General features: G+C 62.5%; 2 protein-coding genes across 4 annotated transcripts; both read left to right on the forward strand.

Moving 5' to 3' along the window:
• Positions 1-4: 4 nt before the first annotated feature.
• CDC6 (cell division cycle 6) lies at positions 5-16232 on the forward strand. 3 transcript variants are annotated; one of them, XM_066336691.1, is made up of 12 exons: positions 5-518; positions 12438-12689; positions 12928-13146; positions 13436-13635; positions 13723-13886; positions 14022-14128; positions 14260-14399; positions 14485-14585; positions 14719-14783; positions 14929-15128; positions 15238-15378; positions 15487-16232. In XM_066336691.1, the coding sequence occupies exons 1-12, from the start codon at positions 101-103 to the stop codon at positions 15574-15576; spliced, it is 2097 nt and encodes a 698-aa protein (XP_066192788.1). In that variant the 5' UTR covers positions 5-100; the 3' UTR covers positions 15577-16232. The 3 variants fall into 3 exon arrangements, with proteins under 3 accessions (XP_066192788.1, XP_066192789.1, XP_066192790.1); XM_066336692.1 differs by lacking the exon at positions 5-518 and adding an exon at positions 10488-10707; XM_066336693.1 differs by lacking the exon at positions 5-518 and adding an exon at positions 11227-12237.
• Positions 419-10543, forward strand: WIPF2 (WAS/WASL interacting protein family member 2). Its single transcript, XM_066336695.1, has 8 exons — positions 419-518; positions 6536-6648; positions 6836-6968; positions 7107-7223; positions 7641-8291; positions 9302-9511; positions 9622-9723; positions 10409-10543. The coding sequence occupies exons 2-8, from the start codon at positions 6586-6588 to the stop codon at positions 10447-10449; spliced, it is 1317 nt and encodes a 438-aa protein (XP_066192792.1). The 5' UTR covers positions 419-518; positions 6536-6585; the 3' UTR covers positions 10450-10543.
• Positions 16233-17369: the final 1137 nt, after the last annotated feature.

Consider the following 17369-nt stretch of genomic DNA (forward strand, 5'->3'; position numbering starts at 1 on the left):
CAGCCTCACTGTCGGTGACGTAATGAACCCGGCAATGACAGGGTGGAGCTGACCTTCCCAAGATGGCGGCAGCGCGGAGCCAACCTTTGACCCTCCAAACATGGCGACCGCAACCCGGTTTCCGTCAACCCTCCCAACATGGCGACTGCTGGAACGATCAGCTGACCTTCTCAATATGGCGGAAGGGCGGGACAGGCGGCCTGGACGCGCTCTGTCACAGCACCACGGGCCTTCAGAAGAATTTCGATACAGAGTGGCGATTTTCTTTTCGGTGGCGCTGCTCTGCCTTCGGTCACAGGGACACCGCGGCTCCGGACGCTCACGAAGCCGGTGTGACCTTCCCAAGATGGCGATGACGGGCGCGTTCCTCATTGTCGCCCGACCTCCTCATCATGGCGCTGTTGCCTCGCCGTGTCCCTCCCACATCCGGTTCGGCGGCGCAGGCGCAGAAGGGCCACGGCCGCCATTTCGTTCGGCGGGGCTGGGGCCGGGGCCGGGAGCGGCGGGAGGAGCCGCGGGTGAGCGGGGGAGGGCCGGGGGGGGATCGGCGGGGCCGGGCCGGGACTCGCGGGGCTCGGGAGGCCGGGACTGCGGCCGCGGGAGCCCTGTGTGGGGTGTGGTGGCTTGGGGTGCGCGCGTGGGGCCTGTGCGGAGCTTGGGATCGGCGGGCCGGGGGGTGCGCTGAGGCCTGCGCGGAGCTGGGGGGTGCTGTAAGCCGGCTGAGGGTCCTTGGAGCCGTCTGAGGGGGTCTCTGGGGCCGTCTGAGGGTCCGCAGTGTCGGCTGTGGAGTGCCAGGAACCGGCGGGGCTGGAGCCCCCCCATGGACCCCCTGAGCCCTCCCACCCTGACCCCTGGGACGGCTGTGAGATCTCCCACCTCCCTGACTCCTGGGGCACGTCAGGGACCCTTCCCCAGAACTACCCTGGACCCCCAGCTTGTCTGTGTCTGGAACCGGCGGATCGGGGGTGGTCTGTGACCCCACCGCCATGGGGACCCCCACGGTGACCTCTAGGTTCCCTCTGAGACCCGTCCTCAGGACCCCCATGGAGCTCCACTGAGACCCCTGTACTGTCCTTGAGCCCCCACCCTGACCCTTGTATTATATGTGGGATCCCTCCCCAGGACCCTCCTTGTATCCCCCACCCTGGGTGTGCCTGGAAGTGGCAGGAGCAGTGGCCTGGGACCCCCTGGGATCCCCGCACTGATCTCCTGGCTTTCTCTACCTTTGCTCGGACTCTGTCTTTGGGTTGGCTGGAACCAGCGGGCCCAGGGGTCTGGGACCTCTACCCTGACCCCAGAGCGTCCTCTGGGACTGCCCTAAGATCACTACACTGACCCTTGGACCCCTTCACCCTGATCCTGGGTCACTTCAGACCTGAGGGTCTCCAGACCTGGCCGGACTGGGGACAAGGGACCCCCACTGTGACTCCTGGCACCCCTCTGAGACCCTCATATTGATGCCCTGGACTCTTCCACCCCTCTGCAGGACGCCCCTGGACCCCCAGCCTGGGGCTGCCCAGAAATGGTGGGGCCAGGTGCCTGGAATCCCACCTTGGGGACCCCCAAAATGGAGACTCTGACCCCAGAGTGTCCCCTGAGACTCTCCCTGTGACCTCTGAGACCCCCACCATGACCCCACTGACCCTTCCCCCCTGATTCCTGGGTCACCTCAGGGTCCCCTCCCCAAGACCCCTGTGGGGCTGTCCAGAACCGGCAGGACATGGGGCCAGGGTCCCCCAGTGTGACCCCTGTGTCTACCTGGGACCCTGACCATGACCCTTGGGACCCCTCCACCCTTCCCAGGATCCCCCTGCACCCCCTCTATGACCCCTGGGACCCTCACAGTGATCCCCTGGACCCCTACCCTGTGGGTGCCCAGAACCAGATAGGGCTGGGGATGCACTGGATCCTGTTGGGGTACAGGAGAAGCAGGGGCAGACCTTTTGGAGCCTGTGGTGTCTTAGGGATTACCACGAACACAGAGTTTTGTGGAATCCTGAAATGACTTGAGTTGCAAATGACCTTAAATCCCATCTTCCACTGGAAGGGGTTGTTCCAAGCCCCATCCAGCCTGGAACACTTCCAGGCTTGGGGCAGCCACAGCTTTTCTGGGCAACGCTGCAGTTGAGTTGTCCCTCCTGTTCCAGGGAAACACCTTCAGGACTCCCTGCTCCCACCTCCAGGACCCGGAGCACTGCGGGATCCCACTCTGTTGAGATCACTGTCAGGATCGCTGCACCCGGAATTCCCAGCTCCGGCTCAAAAGGAACCGGGAAGTCCCCGCGTCTCCCGCCACTTCCTCCCGCTGGAATAATTCAGCGGTTCCTGCCCAGCCCCTCGGTTCCTGCCCTGCCTCTCGTGTACCACCTCTCCCTTCCCCGTCTTCCTTTTGCCTCTTCGGCAAAGGGGGAGCGGCAGGGAAGGCTGCCGGCCTGGCAGGACGGGCTTTTCCTGCTTTTCCTTTAGCTGCAGCGGAATTTCGGGAAAGGGTTCCTTGCTCCTGATTAAAGGTTTCCTCTGCTGAGTGACCTGAGATGAGATGGGAGCAAGGGGCAGACTGAGCTGGGGGTTCTGTGGTCGGGGATGGGAAAGCCAGGGGTGGGAAAACTGAGGCTGTGGAAACTGGGAAAACTGTGGAGAGGAAAACGGAGGATGTGGAAGCTGCGGATGGATAGGGAAACTGAGGTTGTAAAAACTGGGGGTGGATGGGGAAACTGAGGCTGTGGAGCTCGTCCCTGAGGAGTTAGAAACTGTGGAGTTTGGGGTTTTTGTTAAAAACGCCTCGTCAGAGCCTGCGGGTTGTTAATAATTCACAGGGAGCGTCTGGATCCCGCGGGGTGGGAGCGTGTCTGTCTGTCTGCACGCAGGGATGCGCCGGCTCCGCGGGATGCTCCAAATGGAGCTGGCAGCTCGGCTCGGGAAGCATGCTGATAGGATTTTAAAAGCCTCAATGACCTTAAATCCTGCGATGGCTGTCGCTCAGGATAAATTATTTATGTAGCATCCTCAGCTCCTCGGGAGCGGGCAGGAATGTCAGGCTGCGGAGGACAGGGTTGGAATTTGGGAGAGGGTAACGAGGAACTGCGGGTTTGGATGGGAAGAGAGGGAAGATAAAGACGCGGGGGCGGGTGTTGGAGAGGTCCAGCCTTGGAAGTCGTTCCCAAACCGGTGCGGCCGCATTTCTGCACCGACATCAGAGGGTGGAAATTCCTCTTGATCTGCAGTTCAAAGCCTCCCTGAGGATGAGGCGCTGCAGCTCGGGCTTGCAAATGTGAAATACAAATCCGCCCGGAGCCCAAATCCCCCTGAAAAGCGAGGAAATAGGCGGCTGAAGGTCACTGCTGCTGCCTGTCCTGCTCCAGCAGCAATCCCCCCGGGATGAGCGGAATGGGGGCTGCTGCTGGGGAGGGCGTTTCAATTCCCTTCACAGCAAACAGGGACTTGAAAAATGCCTGGAAAACGTGGTGTGTCTCGCTGGCTGGGCCGGATCTGCCCAATCCTGCTGCTTTTAGGGGACAAGGGGCAGCTGAATGTCAAGTTCTTGCGATTTAGTAATGTTTTCATCCCAGGGTTGACAGGGAAGTGCTGATCCAAAACACTGCCGACGGGTCTGTGGCCACGGTGGGCTCCCAGCCTGTGGAACAGCAGCTCTGAAGCAGCTTTTCCACAGGGTGACCTCGATCTCCTGATCTCTCCCTCCTCCCTAGGGACAGCTTTTCACACCTTGTTTTCCTCATGCTTTGCTCAGAGCTTTCCTGAGGTTTGGTTTGGAAAAGCAAAGGCGCTGTGTAAACCTGCCCCTCCTGCCTCAACCCAGCTTTTATCTGCTGGTGTCTCTGCATTCAGCTCTTCCCAGCCACTTTCCCTGTGAGCACAGGGAGCTGCCACCACAGCATATGGAGCCCTCAGAGGCTCTGATGTATCTTGGTGGAAGGGTCCTGGTTAAGGAAGAACAAAGAAGAAGGAGCACAGAGAAGTTGGAGCATTGTTAGCAGGGATAGCTTCTGCCAGGCATGAAGGGGTGCTGGGAGGAAAACTCCCCCTTTTTTTCTTTTCCTGGAGGATTTAGCTCCTGTCTCCCTAATCTGTATCAGCTGGGTCTGTCTTCTTGCACATGAAAGATCCAGGCTGTATTTCAAAGGCATCATTCCCACCCGGATCTCTCAGCTTTTCCCAGCCATGTGCTGAGTTCGGGGCCTCTCGATTTTGGTTTTTCAATGTGACCTTTGCTGTTAATCCCCAGCCCGAACGGGGCCGTGCGCCGAAATGGAATGACCTGTTTCTTGGGAATTCAGCTCCAGTTTATCCTCAAGCTGCTTTAGCTTAAACTCTTCTCTCTCCCTTCCTCTCGTTCTTCTAGGTCAGAGCCTGGATCTGAGCGCAGGTTTTGCTGTAAAGGCACCTTAGAGGGGAGATAGTGACTCGTGATCTGTTTGTGGAAATACCCCCCTTGTCCTCCAGGCCCCTGTGGATTGTCTGGAGCCTGTCAGCAGGTCACACTGAGAGACCCCAGCAGTGCTGGCCTGGCACGGGTGGCGCTGGATGGTTTGTGCCAGCTGACAAACCCCTGTTTGTCTGTCTGTGAGATGTGTCCCTGTCACAGGGGCCACCGAGGGAAGTGTCACCCTGGGAGTAACCAGCTGGCACAGGAGCAGAGCGGGGACACAATGTGTGACGTTCCCGTGGGTTGGAAGCAGAGGTGGTGGCCCTGGCATCACTCCTGTGCTGGCTCAGGGCTGTGACACACGAACCCGAGTCAGGAGTCTCATTACCTGGCGCATTCCTCTGCTGGATCCCTGCTAATTCCCTCCGGCAGCTGATCCAGCCCGGCTGGGGCTCTGCCCGGAGCCACTCGTGCCACCCTGGCCCATTTGATCCCGCTGCGGGTGGGAAGGAGCACAGGGAAAAATGTTCCTGTTGCAGCACGTCCCAGACGAGCACGTTCAGAGGCGTCTGTGATCCTGCTCCAGTGGGAAAGGCACAGGCCGGATGGGTTTGCTGGGCGTTGTTCCCGACTGCAGTGTCCGGAGGGATCGGTGGACGTCGGCTCTTTGTGCGAGGCCTCGAGCTCAGGCTGGGGTGAAGGAGCCCCATGTTTGTTACAGGAGGGCACTGGGAGTCTTGGGTGACTTGGAAAATGCTGTAAGATAGAGGGAAGAATGTCTTCCTGATGAAGCTGTTAGCTGTGGAGTTCTCACAGGGTGGAAGAGCTGATTTTGATTAAAAGGCAGTTTAGGTGTTTATTTCTCTGAACCCCAGAGCCAGTGATTTGCTCAAGGGCAGGGGAGCTGCTGCTCCTGGTCTCACACCTTGGGAATGTCTGACAGAGGATGGACCTGTGTCCTGTGGGATTAGGAAGTTGTAGTTTATCTAGCAGGAGATGAGTGTGAGAGGGGATCTGGTTGTTAATACCTGTAAAAATATGAGTCACAAAGGAACTTTCCCTGCGGTGGGGGCTGTTCCTGTGCCCTCTGTCACCTGCCCTGGAGGTCAGGACTCGGAAATCGGAAGTTTCAGGTGTGAAACTGCCCTGTCCTTTCCTCCTGTTGGTGATGTGGTTCCCATTAGTGACTGTGGAATAGGTTTTCCTGTGGGAATGACATCTGTGGCCCAGAGAGGGACATTTGTCTCCTGCCTCAGGATCTGCCCTGAGTGCCTGGGACTTTCCATGTGGTGAGCAAGGCCTCCAGTCATGACATTCCTATTCCCTGAGCCGGTGCTACAGCAGGCCCTACCTGAGCACTGCTGTCAGTGGCACGAGGGCCTGTGACCTCCCAGTGATTCAGGCTCCTCTTCCTGTCCCCAGTCCCTCTGTGTTCTGTCTCCAGTGCCGACCAGAGCTGCCGGGCCCTGCGGAGCCCTGGGAGCTGTTCCAGGTGAGCCGTGGTGCCAGACAGGTTTGTTCTGGGCTTCTGATGGGTTGAGTTGGAGTTGTCTCCAGATCTCTGCTGGGAAAGCTGGTTTCCCTGATTGCTTGGACAGCTTTGAGGGGGCTTTGGAGTTAAGGGGCACGGAGAGTCTTCAGTGCTGGGGGTTATTGATTTAGGAGACAAGAGATGGGTAAATTCAGCGATGGGAGCCACATGACAGTCCCGTGCCGCTCTGGCTGCTGTGGAGCCGGAGCCATCTGGCAGATTTATCCTGATCGTGGCTGGAGAGGCCATGGGGCCACGTGCCAGTGCTGGCGGGCTACTGTCACACTCCCAAGTGAGCAGCCTCCGGCTGCAGCTGGAGGAGCTGGATGGATGGTGCAGGATCAGCTTGGCCAGGTTTTGTCTGCCGAGCAAGGTGGTTGTGTGAGACGTGTCCTGGGTTTTGACTGCAGGCGCTGCGGGGCCTCTGGGGATTTGGGGTGGGGACGTGCTGGCTCCCACCTCTGGGACCTGCTGCTCCAGGGTGTTGGGGCAGCCTGGGAGAACAGCTCCAGCTGCTCTCTGCACGAGCTCCGGGCGCAGGGCACCGGTACAATTCCCCAGGGCTGTGTTTCACCGCCGGCTTTCCCCGCGTTCCCTGACCGCTTCCTCCCTTCCCGCAGGCATGAGTGCCCAGGCCTGCCCCCAGCACTGAGCAGCCGGAGCCGCCAGGATGCCGATCCCTCCTCCCCCGCCGCCGCCCCCCGGCCCCCCGCCACCCCCCACCCTCAGTCAGGTAGGGGTCACCTCACTGGGCAGGCAGGTGGCCTGTCCCCACACTGGGGCCACTTGCCAGAGGAATTGCCCCTGGAGAAGGCTGGCTGTGGCAGGGGTGGGGTGCTCCGGGAGGTGGGAATGTGGAGCTGGGTTGTTCCTGTGCTGGGGGGGTCCTGGGGAAGTGTTGAGCTGCTGCTCCTCTCCAGGCGAACACGGAACCGCCGAAGCTGAGCCGAGAGGAGCAGCGGGGCCGTGGGGCTCTCCTGCAGGACATCTGTAAAGGGACCAAGCTCAGGAAAGTGACCCAAATCAATGACCGGAGCGCGCCCATCCTGGAAAGTGAGTTCCCAGCAGGCTGCTGGCCCCGTGCTGGGCGCTGCCGAGCCCTTCAGGGTGCTTGCCCATCTGGTTCCCAGCAGCTCCTCATTGGAGGATTGGATAATTCCAGGCTTAACCTCTTTGCCTCCCTCCTTTCAGAGCCCAAGGGCAGCGGCGGCAGCTACAGCTCTGGCTCAGCTGCTATCCAGCCCAAGGGTGGCCTCTTCCAAGGCGGCGTTCCCAAGCTCAGACCTGTGGGAGCCAAGGACAGCTCAGGTAATGGCCACAGGCCCGTGGTCTGTCTGGGGGTCCCTGGGGAGGGCCCTGAGCAGGAAGGGGTTGAGGGTCTCACTGTGTATTCCTGGGATTTCAGCTGCTCAGAAGCAGGACCTCAAATCACATCCCATGCATGGCACAGGCCAGCTGTGCCCTCCCTGAGCCTCAGTCCCACACACAGACCTCTTGCAGGGCGCAGGAGTTTTGTGTATTGCTGAACTCTGTGTGTTCTCTGTGGTGGCCACAGAGTAGAGGGGTGAGAGAGGAGCTGTGTGTGGCTATGCTCAGTGTCATCTCCTTGCATGTGCCACGCAGCCGTCCCTGTGGCCTGGCCCTCCTCGGCCATGGCTCTGTGCAGGGACATGGCCCTGCCCCTGTGCCCTGCCCGACCCCTCACTGTGCTCTCCTTCCCCGCAGACAGCTCCACTAAACAAACACTACAAGTCCCTGGCTCCCGAGCAGCTGCTCCCAGGCCCCCGGTGCCGGCCAGCAACAGCCGCCCTCAGGACGATGCCGACAGCAGCCGGGGGTCCCCACCGGAACTGCCGCGCACGCAGAGGCCCTCCCTGCCTGACCTGTCCCGGCCCGGCACCGCCGGCGGCACCGGCATGAAGCACAGCTCCTCGGCCCCGCCGCCCCCGCCGCCAGGCCGCCGCGCCGCCGCGCCCCCGGCCCCCCCTGCAGCACACGCCAAGGCCTCGCCCTACAACCGGGAGAAGCCGCTGCCGCCCACCCCGGGACAGCGCCTGCCCGGCAGCAGGGACGGACCCCCGGCCCCGCCGCCGATCAAACCCCCGCCTTCCCCAGTCAGCCTCCGCTCGGGCGCTCAGGGCCAGTCTCTCGCCCCTCCGCCTCCTCCTTACCGGCAACCCCCCGGTGTCCCCAACGGTCCTTCCAGCCCCAGCAGCGAGTTGGCTCCGGAGCTGCCGCAGAGACACAACTCCTTGCACAGGAAGGCGCCGGGCCCGTTGCGGGGTCTGGCACCGCCACCACCCACTGCTGCCTCCCCGTCCCTGCAGAGCAGCCGCCCCCCGCCGCCGGCCAGAGACCCCCCGAGCCGTGGAGCAGGTAAGAGACACTCGTTTGGTGGTGTGTGAGGGCAGCTGGGGTGATCAGGGGTTGGCAGGAGGTGATGGGGAAGAGTTGGCTTCGTTGAGTCGTCTGCATGTGGTGTAGGGGCCGAGCTGGGGCAAGAGTTGCAGTTCCACGTTTAACACGTCCTTGGTAATGTCCCATGACCATCCAACTCCTTCCAAGACTAGTGCTGATGGTGGGTTGTGGCTGGGCAGCTCCTGTCCGTGCTCTCCTGGTGTGGGAAAAGAGAACGTGGCAGAGCACAGCTCTTCTAAGCTTCCTAAATGTCACTGGGAGGGTGTAAAAGCTGTGGAGAAGCCTTTCCCTGGGTGTGCAGCCCTCGGGAGCGTGTCCCCTTGGCTGGGACTGGTGTTGGCTGCACCCCGGTGCCCCCCCGTGCACTCCTGGGCTCCCCGTCCAGACCGCAGCTCCTGCCTGGGCTGCTGCCAAGCCGCTCCGTCCTTCTGGCCTTGCCAGAATCCCTCCTCAGAGCTACAGCTGGGGATCTGCGCTGTCAGCCCGGGTGTAATTAGGCTAATGAGGAGCACGAACTGCCACGGAGCCTCTGCGGGAGGCTGGGCAGGAGCGAGAGGTGGGTCAGAGGGGCTGTGGATCCTGTCACTGCCTTGGTGACACTGCAGAGCTGGCTTCCAGTCTTGGCAGGCAGCATCTTGGCTCCATGTGGAGCCGCTGCCCTCAGACTCAAGGATGTGCAGGATCGTAGCTTCTCCTGGGATCCCCTGTGGTGCAGAGGGACCTGTGCCCAGTGTGGGAGCATGCAGGGCTGGAGCAGCCCCTGGGGCGGTGGGGCAGTGGGGCTGACTGGTCCCTGCACTGCAGCTGGTGGAGGGATGAGGAATGCAGATGTCAGGAGCGAGCAGGAAATCTCCGGGCACGCATAGGAGCATCCCTGAGCCGCGGTCTGGCGCAGCAGCTGGCCCTGAGCGCTCCGGGGGATGTCCCTGGGTTTGCCCCGGGAATTCCTGACCCCGTTGTCCCCGCAGCTCCGCCGCCCCCACCGCCGATGCTGCGGAACGGAGGGCGCGACGCCCCCCCGCCCCCACCCCCGTACAGACTGCACGGCCCCGCCGAGCCCCCCAGCCGGGGGAAGCCCCCGCCACCACCCACCCGGACCCCGGCCGGGCCGCCGCCGCCACCGCCGCCCGTGCGGAACGGGCACCGCGACTCCATCTCCACCGTCAGAGCATTCCTGGGTGAGTGGGAGCTCCGCACGGATCCCCCTCGGAGCTGAGCCCTGTGGCTTTGGCCAGGCTGCCCCCAGAGACCCCTTCCGTCACCTGCCCCTTTCCCCATTTCTTCACAGATGACTTTGAATCCAAATACTCCTTTCATCCCGTTGAAGACTTCCCGGCCCCAGAGGAATATAAATACTTCCAGAGAATCTACCCCAGCAAAACAAACAGAGGTGAGGAGGAGGACGGGGTGTCCCAAATTCCCTCTCCCCTCTTGTGCCCTTGGGACTGGCACTGTCCTGTTTGTCCCTGCACAGGGTGGGTGGTGCAATGGCCATGCCCTGGGCCCTGCCTGTGTTTTGGGGGTGCTGTGCCCCATTCCCAGGGGTACCAAGCCCTGATGGCAGCTCCCTGTGCTGCAGGGGAGGCAGAAATTTGGGCTGTGCGGATGCCCTATCCCCCCTGCTCCTGGTTTGCCTGCTGGGCTCATTCCTGCCTTTGCTGAGCACCTTTGGTACTGGAGGGGATCTCAAAGGTCCCCTCAGCCAGGGCAGGGGCTGGGGCTATGCAGATCCTGTGTGTATCCCAGGACAGGCCCCGAGCAGCGGCACTCGGACCCGGCAGAGCTCAAAGTGCCCTTGGTGCTGCGCGTCAGCGCTGCGGATCCCGGCGGAGACTCCGGGGAGAATGGGATGCTCGTTTATTTTTAGAGCCATGAATGTTTAATGCGGGTTTGAAAAGCCCCGAGCTCGGTGCGGCTGCAGCGGCTGCTGCCAGGCGCAAATCCCAGGCTCCAGATCTCCGCGGGGAGGTCGGGGGGGGCCGGCAGCTGGCGCGGGGGTGTGGAGGAGGGAAAGCAGACGTGCTGGATCCGGCTCTGCGGAGCTTCTGCTTCCAACAGGCTTCCTTGTCTTCCAGCTACGCGTGGGGCTCCCCCTCTGCCCCCCATCCCCAGGTGAAAACGGGCTTTGCAGGTGGATTGTTCCAGAGCAGAGACATGGACCTCCTTCCCCTTCCTCAGCTGGACCCCCCCCAGCTCCCAGCCCCCCGGATCCTGCATGACACACTCCCAGCCTCTCCGGTTTTCCCAGGACAAGCGGATCCCCCCAGTCCAGCGTGCTCCGCCAGCCCCGCCTCATCTATGCACCCCGCAGGACTCTGTGACCTCGTGGCAAGCCTGGATGGGTCCATCCCTCATTCCTCCTCATGGATCCTGGGTCGGGATCTGCCTGGGAGCCAGGCACAGGACTTGAGGCCAAGCCGTGTGCTGACTGTTGGGACCAGGGGGGCTCATGGAGAGGGGCTGGGGTCAGGTAGGGAATGGATGTGCTGTGAGACCCCCCAGAGCGAGGAGAAGCAGGGACAGGCCGGCAGAGCCTTGTTATCCTGGGAAAGCCTCCTTATCCTGGTGGAACCTTGTTATCCCGGCACAGCCCGTTGCTTTTTTGCACAGGAGCCAGTAGAAGCAGAGGGGGAACATGAGTGGGACCACGCAGGGACACCCCAGCAGCGCTGGGCTGATGGGGACCCCATTTCTCTGACCCCACAGGAGAGGCACCCCTATATGCCCTCCTCAAAACCACTGCTCCCCTGGCACACCCCCCGAGGGTTCTCCTGGCTCTCACTGCTGACCCCCTCCAAACCTGAGCATTCTAACAAGAAAACACTAATTACATGGGGGGCCTGTTTGTGCTGGGTCTGGCACATCAGGGGGCACGTGGGGGTCCCTGGGGGCCGGTGATGTTTTGCCTTACACTCCCTGTCCGACGGGTGGTCCCGGCCGGGCTCCCGGTGTTCCCGCGGCGGGGGTCACACTAACGTAGTTGCTGATCTCTTTGTACCATAGCAGGAAGGGCACGGGGTGCAGGGGGGCCACCCCTGCAGATGGGTTTGGAGCTCATTCAGGGGATTTTTTTCTATGATGATGGACCTTCCCCTGTTGAGCTGAAGTGAGGGGTGAGTGGGGGGTTTCTCTGGAGAATGACCCCCCCCCCACAGCGCTGCCCTTTGGGTTTAATAAAAGTTCAACACGGTTCTGCCCCTCCCACAGCGAGGGGCCCTTTTAAAAGGGAACAGAGGAATTTGGAGGAGCTGGAAATTACACTTAAATAAAAGTAATAAAGTGATAACTGATGTCAAGGACACTGTCTAAGGTGGAGGTCCCCCAGGAATCCATTTTCTTTCTTGGAGGAGATGCCCCAAGGGCTGGGGGCAGGGTAGTGGGAGCACAGAGAAGGCGGTAGGAAGGCGGGATCGGGGTTAGTAGTGGCACTGGGACCACTGGGAAGGAGGACTGTGGGATACTGGGAGCAGGGGGATTGGTGCGTGTGGGCACTGGGAGCATGAGGGAAGCGCGGTGGGGAATACTGGGAGGAAGGGTGGGGAGCACTGGGAGCACGGAGAGACAAGAGTGGGCGGCAGTTCAAAGGCGGTATAGGAGGAACTGGTGGCACTGGGAGTGCGGGGAAGGCTGCGGTGGGGGGTGTGGGTCGTAGGAGCACTGAGGGTACTGGGAGCGCCGAGCCCCCACAGGCAGACCACAGCTCCCAGCATGCTCCGCGCGCCGCGCTCGGCGCCTTCCGCCCTGCCTCGAGTGCGCTCGCTGATTGGCTGCTCTGTTGCGGCCCTTCCTCCGGCAGCGGTGATTGGCGGCCTCGGCAGCGGCGCAGCCAATGGGGAGAAAGGGGCGGGGCCAGCTCGGCCTGGTGGCGCGAAGTGCGGAGCCGGGGCTGATTTGGCGCGAGAAGGTCAGTGGTGGCAGCTGGGGGGATCCGGAGGGGACCTGAGGGGCCTTGGGGGGACATAGGGGGACATGGCGGCCAGAGATGGGGGGCAGCGCTGTGGGGAATGGGACTAGGGTGGCAGGGGGTGGCTGAGACCCGCGGGGCTGGCGGTCTTTCTCACCTGGCCGGGGTCCCGCCCTCTGACCGTTGTCCTCCACCCGCAGCCCCCGCCATGGCCAGCAGCAGCCCGCAGAGCCAGCCCACCATCGGCTTCCCCCGCACGAGGAGCGCCCGCCGCCTCGCTGCCCCCTCGGCCAAGAAGGACCCCGATGCCCCTGCTCCGCGCCCCTCGCCGCGTTCCAAGGCCTCGGGCTCCGCCGACCCTGGCCAGGCCACTTCGGACACACGTACAGGCCGGGCCACAGCGCAGCCGCTGAGCCCCAAAGTTCAGCCTCTGAGCCCCCGTAAACGTCTGGGTGAGTCCCTCCGCCGGGACCCCTCGGGAATGGTGGGGGGCACATCCCCCTTCTCACCCCGAGGTGTTGGGGCACACGAATGGGCTCAGCCCCTCCCGGCTCTGGTCCAGCTGCCTTTGTGGCTTCACCCCCATTTCAGGAGGAAGAGCTGCTCCTGCGGAGTTTTTGGAGGGGCTGATACACATAGTCCTCCAAGGGAGAGTGGCCCTGTGTCACCACCAGCCTATTGCCCCTGCAGGTGATGACAACCTGTGCAATGTCCCCCACGCCCTGCCTGGCTCCCCGGCCAAGCGCAGCAAGGAGAACCGGGGTCGTCGCCTGCTCTTTGGGGACCCCTCGGCCTCCCCCGAGCAGCCCAAGAGCCCGGAGCCATCCCCACGGAGCGGGGGACCAGAGACCCCTCGGAGCTCAGGGCTCAGTGGGCAGCAGCCACGCACCCGGCTCTTCAGGCAGGAAGGTGAGTGTGAGCAGGGCTGGGTGTGGGGTTCTGGATGGGATGGGGATATAGGGATTGGGAATATGGATGGTGATAGAGATAGATTGAGGGTGGAGCAAAGGATGGGGTTGGGGATGTGAGGATAGGGATGGGGATGAAGTGGGGGACAGAGCCAGCGATAGGGATGTATATATGGAGCTAGGGATAGATATGAAGGCAGGGATGGGGACATGGAAGTGGATGATGATCAGTTGGGATGGAGTCCCAGCAGTGCCACATCCCTCCCTGAGTCCTCTTGGTCCCCGTGCAGGTACCTGTTACCAGCAGGCCAAGCAGGTGCTGCATGCGGCTATTCCCGACCGGCTCCAGGGCAGGGAGCGGGAGACGGGGATCCTCCGGCAGTTCCTGCAGGAACATGTCCTGGGGCGCCGTCCTGGCAGCCTCTACGTGTCTGGAGCCCCTGGGACTGGGAAAACAGCCTGTCTGAGCCGTGTTCTGCTGGACTGCAAGGTGTGCGCCATGGTCATGGCCGGGGGGCTGCTGTGGGGCTGGGGAGCAGTGGGATGGGGTCACTGTAACATTTCCCATTCCCGGCAGGACAAACTGGCTGGGAGCAAGACTGTGGTGCTAAACTGCATGGAACTGGGCAGCCCCCACAGCATCTTCCCTGCCCTGGCAAAGCACCTGGGGCTGCCTGTGGCCACCGGCCGGGAGCGTGTCCGGAGCCTGGAGAAGCATCTGACAGCGCGGGGACCCATGGTGTGAGTTCCCAGTCTCTGGTGGGTGGAGTGGGATCCCCCTGGATGTCAGGAGAGGCAGGCTGGCAGAAGCTCTGCTCTCCCTTCTTGGAGTGCTGTGAGGGGACAGAGCAGGGGTTTATTTGGGTTCACCCACAGCCTCCTGGTGCTGGATGAGCTGGACCAACTGGAGAGCAAAGGCCAGGATGTGCTCTACACCCTCTTTGAGTGGCCCCAGCTGCCCAGCTCCAGGCTCGTCCTTGTGGGTGAGTATGCTGGATGTAGCCCTGGGCATCCTTCCTGTTTTGAGGAGCTTGATGGGGTCTTCCCTTTGCAGCCCCCTTCTGCTCTCTCCTTGGAGAGCAGCCCTCATCCTTCTCTTCCCCTCACTCTGCAGGGTTGGCTAATGCCCTGGACCTGACAGACCGGAGCCTGGCCAGGCTGCGAGCCCACCCGGCCGGCAGCCCCCAGCTGCTGCACTTCCCACCCTACACCAAGGAGCAGCTCACCCGCATCCTGCAGGAGCGGCTGGGGCAGGTGGGGCCACAGGGAGGACAGAGGGAGGGACAGGGGCTCCTCTGCCCACATGGGTGGCAGCACTGACGGCCCTGGTGCCTCACAGGTGGCTGGTGACCGCATCGTGGACTCTGCTGCGCTCCAGTTCTGTGCCCGCAAGGTCTCTGCAGTCTCCGGGGATGCTCGCAAGGCCCTGGATGTCTGTAGGTCAGTGTGTGCCCCAAAACCCGGTGGTGACAGGGCCAGCGTGGTCCCTGTGAGTTTCCATGGCTTCCCCGCACCAGGGTGCCTGTGCCGGGGGTGCCTGCTCTGCCTGGCACTCAGGGCTGTCCCTCCCCAGGCGCGCCGTGGAGGTGGTGGAGCTGGAGGTGCGAGGCCAGACCCTGCTCAAGCCACTGCCAGGGGGTGAGTCACTGCTGCCAGAGCCAAAACCCTGGGGGAGCTCCTCTGGGGTCTCTTCAGTGAGAGTCTGAGCTCCCTTTGTGGGGCACCTCTCTCCACTACCACCCCTCATTTCTCACCTCCATGGGATCCTCTCTCTCTCCCACAGGTGACTCCCCAGCGTCTCCTGTCCCCAAGCGTGTGGGGCTCCTGCACATCTCCCGGGTGCTCTCGGAGGTGTTTGGGGACCGGCTGGCAGGAAGGTCCCAGGGGGCCCAGGACACGTTCCCACTGCAGCAGAAGGTGCTGCTCTGCTCCCTGCTCCTGCTTGCCCGGCACTCACATGCCCGTGAGGTGACCCTGGGGAAGGTGAGTGGCAGTGAGACCTTCTCAGGGCCGGACCTGGGCAGTGGGTGGGTGTCTGTGGGGTGTCTCCTGGGTGTTTTGCTGTGGTGTAACCCCCCTCTGCCCTCCCCAGCTCCACGACACCTACAGCCAGGTGTGCCGGCGGCAGCAGCTCCCCGCCGTTGACCAGGCCGAGTGTCTGTCCCTTGTCACCCTCCTGGAGTCCCGCGGTGTCCTGGAGCTCAAGAAGGCCAAGGAGGCCCGGCTGGCCAAGGTACCGTGGGGTGGTGGGGCAGGCTCTGGTGCCAGCGCTGGGGTTCAGTGATGGGACTGGGGCAGGATCTGGCAGCACGGTGCTGAGCATCCCTGTTCTCCCACCCAGGTTTCCCTGATGCTGGAGGAGGCAGCACTGGAGCACAAGCTGCAGGACACGGCGCTGATGGGCAGCATCCTGGCTCAGGGGCTGCACTAACCCCCCAGCAATCCCCTCTCCGTGGCCCCAGGGGCGATTTTGCTGCTGTGGCAAGAGCAGACAAGTGGCTCCCAAGATCTTGGACATTTGCCAACTTCTGCCTTGAGCCTGCCAGTCTGGGGTCTTGTTATTAATATTTTTAATATAATAATATTATTAATGTTATATTGCTGTTTCTGTGGGACGGGAGCTTAGGCAGGAGGCTGGGACACCCTCAGCCCCTCTGTGGACATCCCAGCCCTTTGCAGGGAGTGGTGGGTGCTCCTGACGTTGGTGGTCCTCCTTACCACCCTGGTGTGTGATCCTGACGTCTGTCCTGAATCACGGGCCGTGTGTGCTCCCAACTCTTTAGGAGCCTTCCAAGGCCCTCCAGAACCTTCTTAACCACTTTGGCTGTAGGGAGAATCTCCCCAGTGCCAGCCCTGCCCTGGGTCCCATTGCTGGCAGTGGCAGAGGGGGTGAGGGACCCCTGAAGGGTGGGAGAGGACAGGGGGCATCTCTTTTTCTCCTGCTATGAAATAAAGTCGTTTTGGTTCAGCTCTTGCTCCTGTCCCCCCTGTTTCATCCCTGTTCCCCCAACCTCTCTCCTGGGCTCCAGCCTCAGCTCCTGGCCCCAGCTCCTCCATTTCTGTTAAATAATGGACGCTTTGACCTAATTTTGCTGCTTCCTCATTGCAGGGGGGGTGTTGGGGGCTCCAAATCGGGGGGGAGTGGGAGGAGATGAGGCTCTGCTTGTGCCCCAAGTCCCTCCATCCCACCCTACCTCTGCCATCCCACCCTGTCCCCCAGGACCCCTGGCTGCCCCTCAGCAGCTCCTGGCCGGGGATGGGGTGCTGGTGGTGGGGGAGGTCGTGGTAATAGAGTCCCTGGCGTGCCTCAGTTTTGCTGTGGCCGCACAGGGTGGCCCTGCTCTGTCCCAGCTCCGCCCTGCCTCTGTCCCCCAGCTCTGTGGCATCCCTGCAGGTCACAGAACACGGGGACATTTGCACCAGGTGCCCAGGACAAGGACAGAAAGGGGAGCCTATTGAGGCCCCACAAACCGGGCAGCCCCCTCTCTCTGCTGTTGCAGGGCCAGGGGACACCTCGGGCACACTTGGGTCCCTGTTGGCCGTGGGGAAACCGAGGCAGGGAGGGCACGGGGGAATGTGGGAGCCCCGAGGGCCCCGAGCAGGCTCAGCGCTCGCTGCTGCCGGCGCTATTTATAGCCGCCACTGCCATGTGTCGGACGTGTGCAGCGGCACGGGCGGGCGCCGGGGTCAGCCCAGGCTGTGCCTGCTCCGGGCTGTGTCCCGGTGCCCTCACCACGTCAAGAGCCCTGGGCGACCCTGTCCCTGCCCCTCCCCGCACCGTGGGGCTCAGCGGGCACCGTGACCCAGCCGCCTGTCAGCAGGCTCCGGGGCTGAGCAGGTACCAGCATCATCCTGCCTGTGGGCTGAGTGTGGGCTGTGTGGGGGTCTCCAGCTCCCCACGGGCCGTGGCGGCCGTGTCCTGTCCTGTGCCAGCCCCAGGGAGTGACGCAGCCCCACGGCACACGGTGACATGGCACACAGTGGCAGTGTCAGGAAGGAAGCGCCTGGCAGCCTGTGGGTCCGCGGTGACGTGTGGTGATGCGAGCAGACATCCTTCTCCCTCTGCCCCCACGGTTGTTCCATCCCTGGGCCCCCTGCATCCCCCCATGGTGATGGGTGAGGTGATGGTGGCACAGGCAGGGCACGGGGACACCCCCACATCTGGGCCAGACTGGCCATAGTGGGCACCCCACGGTGAGGCTGGAGGGTTGCCCGTCTTGGCAC

This window comes from Sylvia atricapilla, chromosome 27 (assembly GCF_009819655.1).
Source record: "Sylvia atricapilla isolate bSylAtr1 chromosome 27, bSylAtr1.pri, whole genome shotgun sequence".
NCBI classification, from domain to species: domain Eukaryota; kingdom Metazoa; phylum Chordata; class Aves; order Passeriformes; family Sylviidae; genus Sylvia; species Sylvia atricapilla.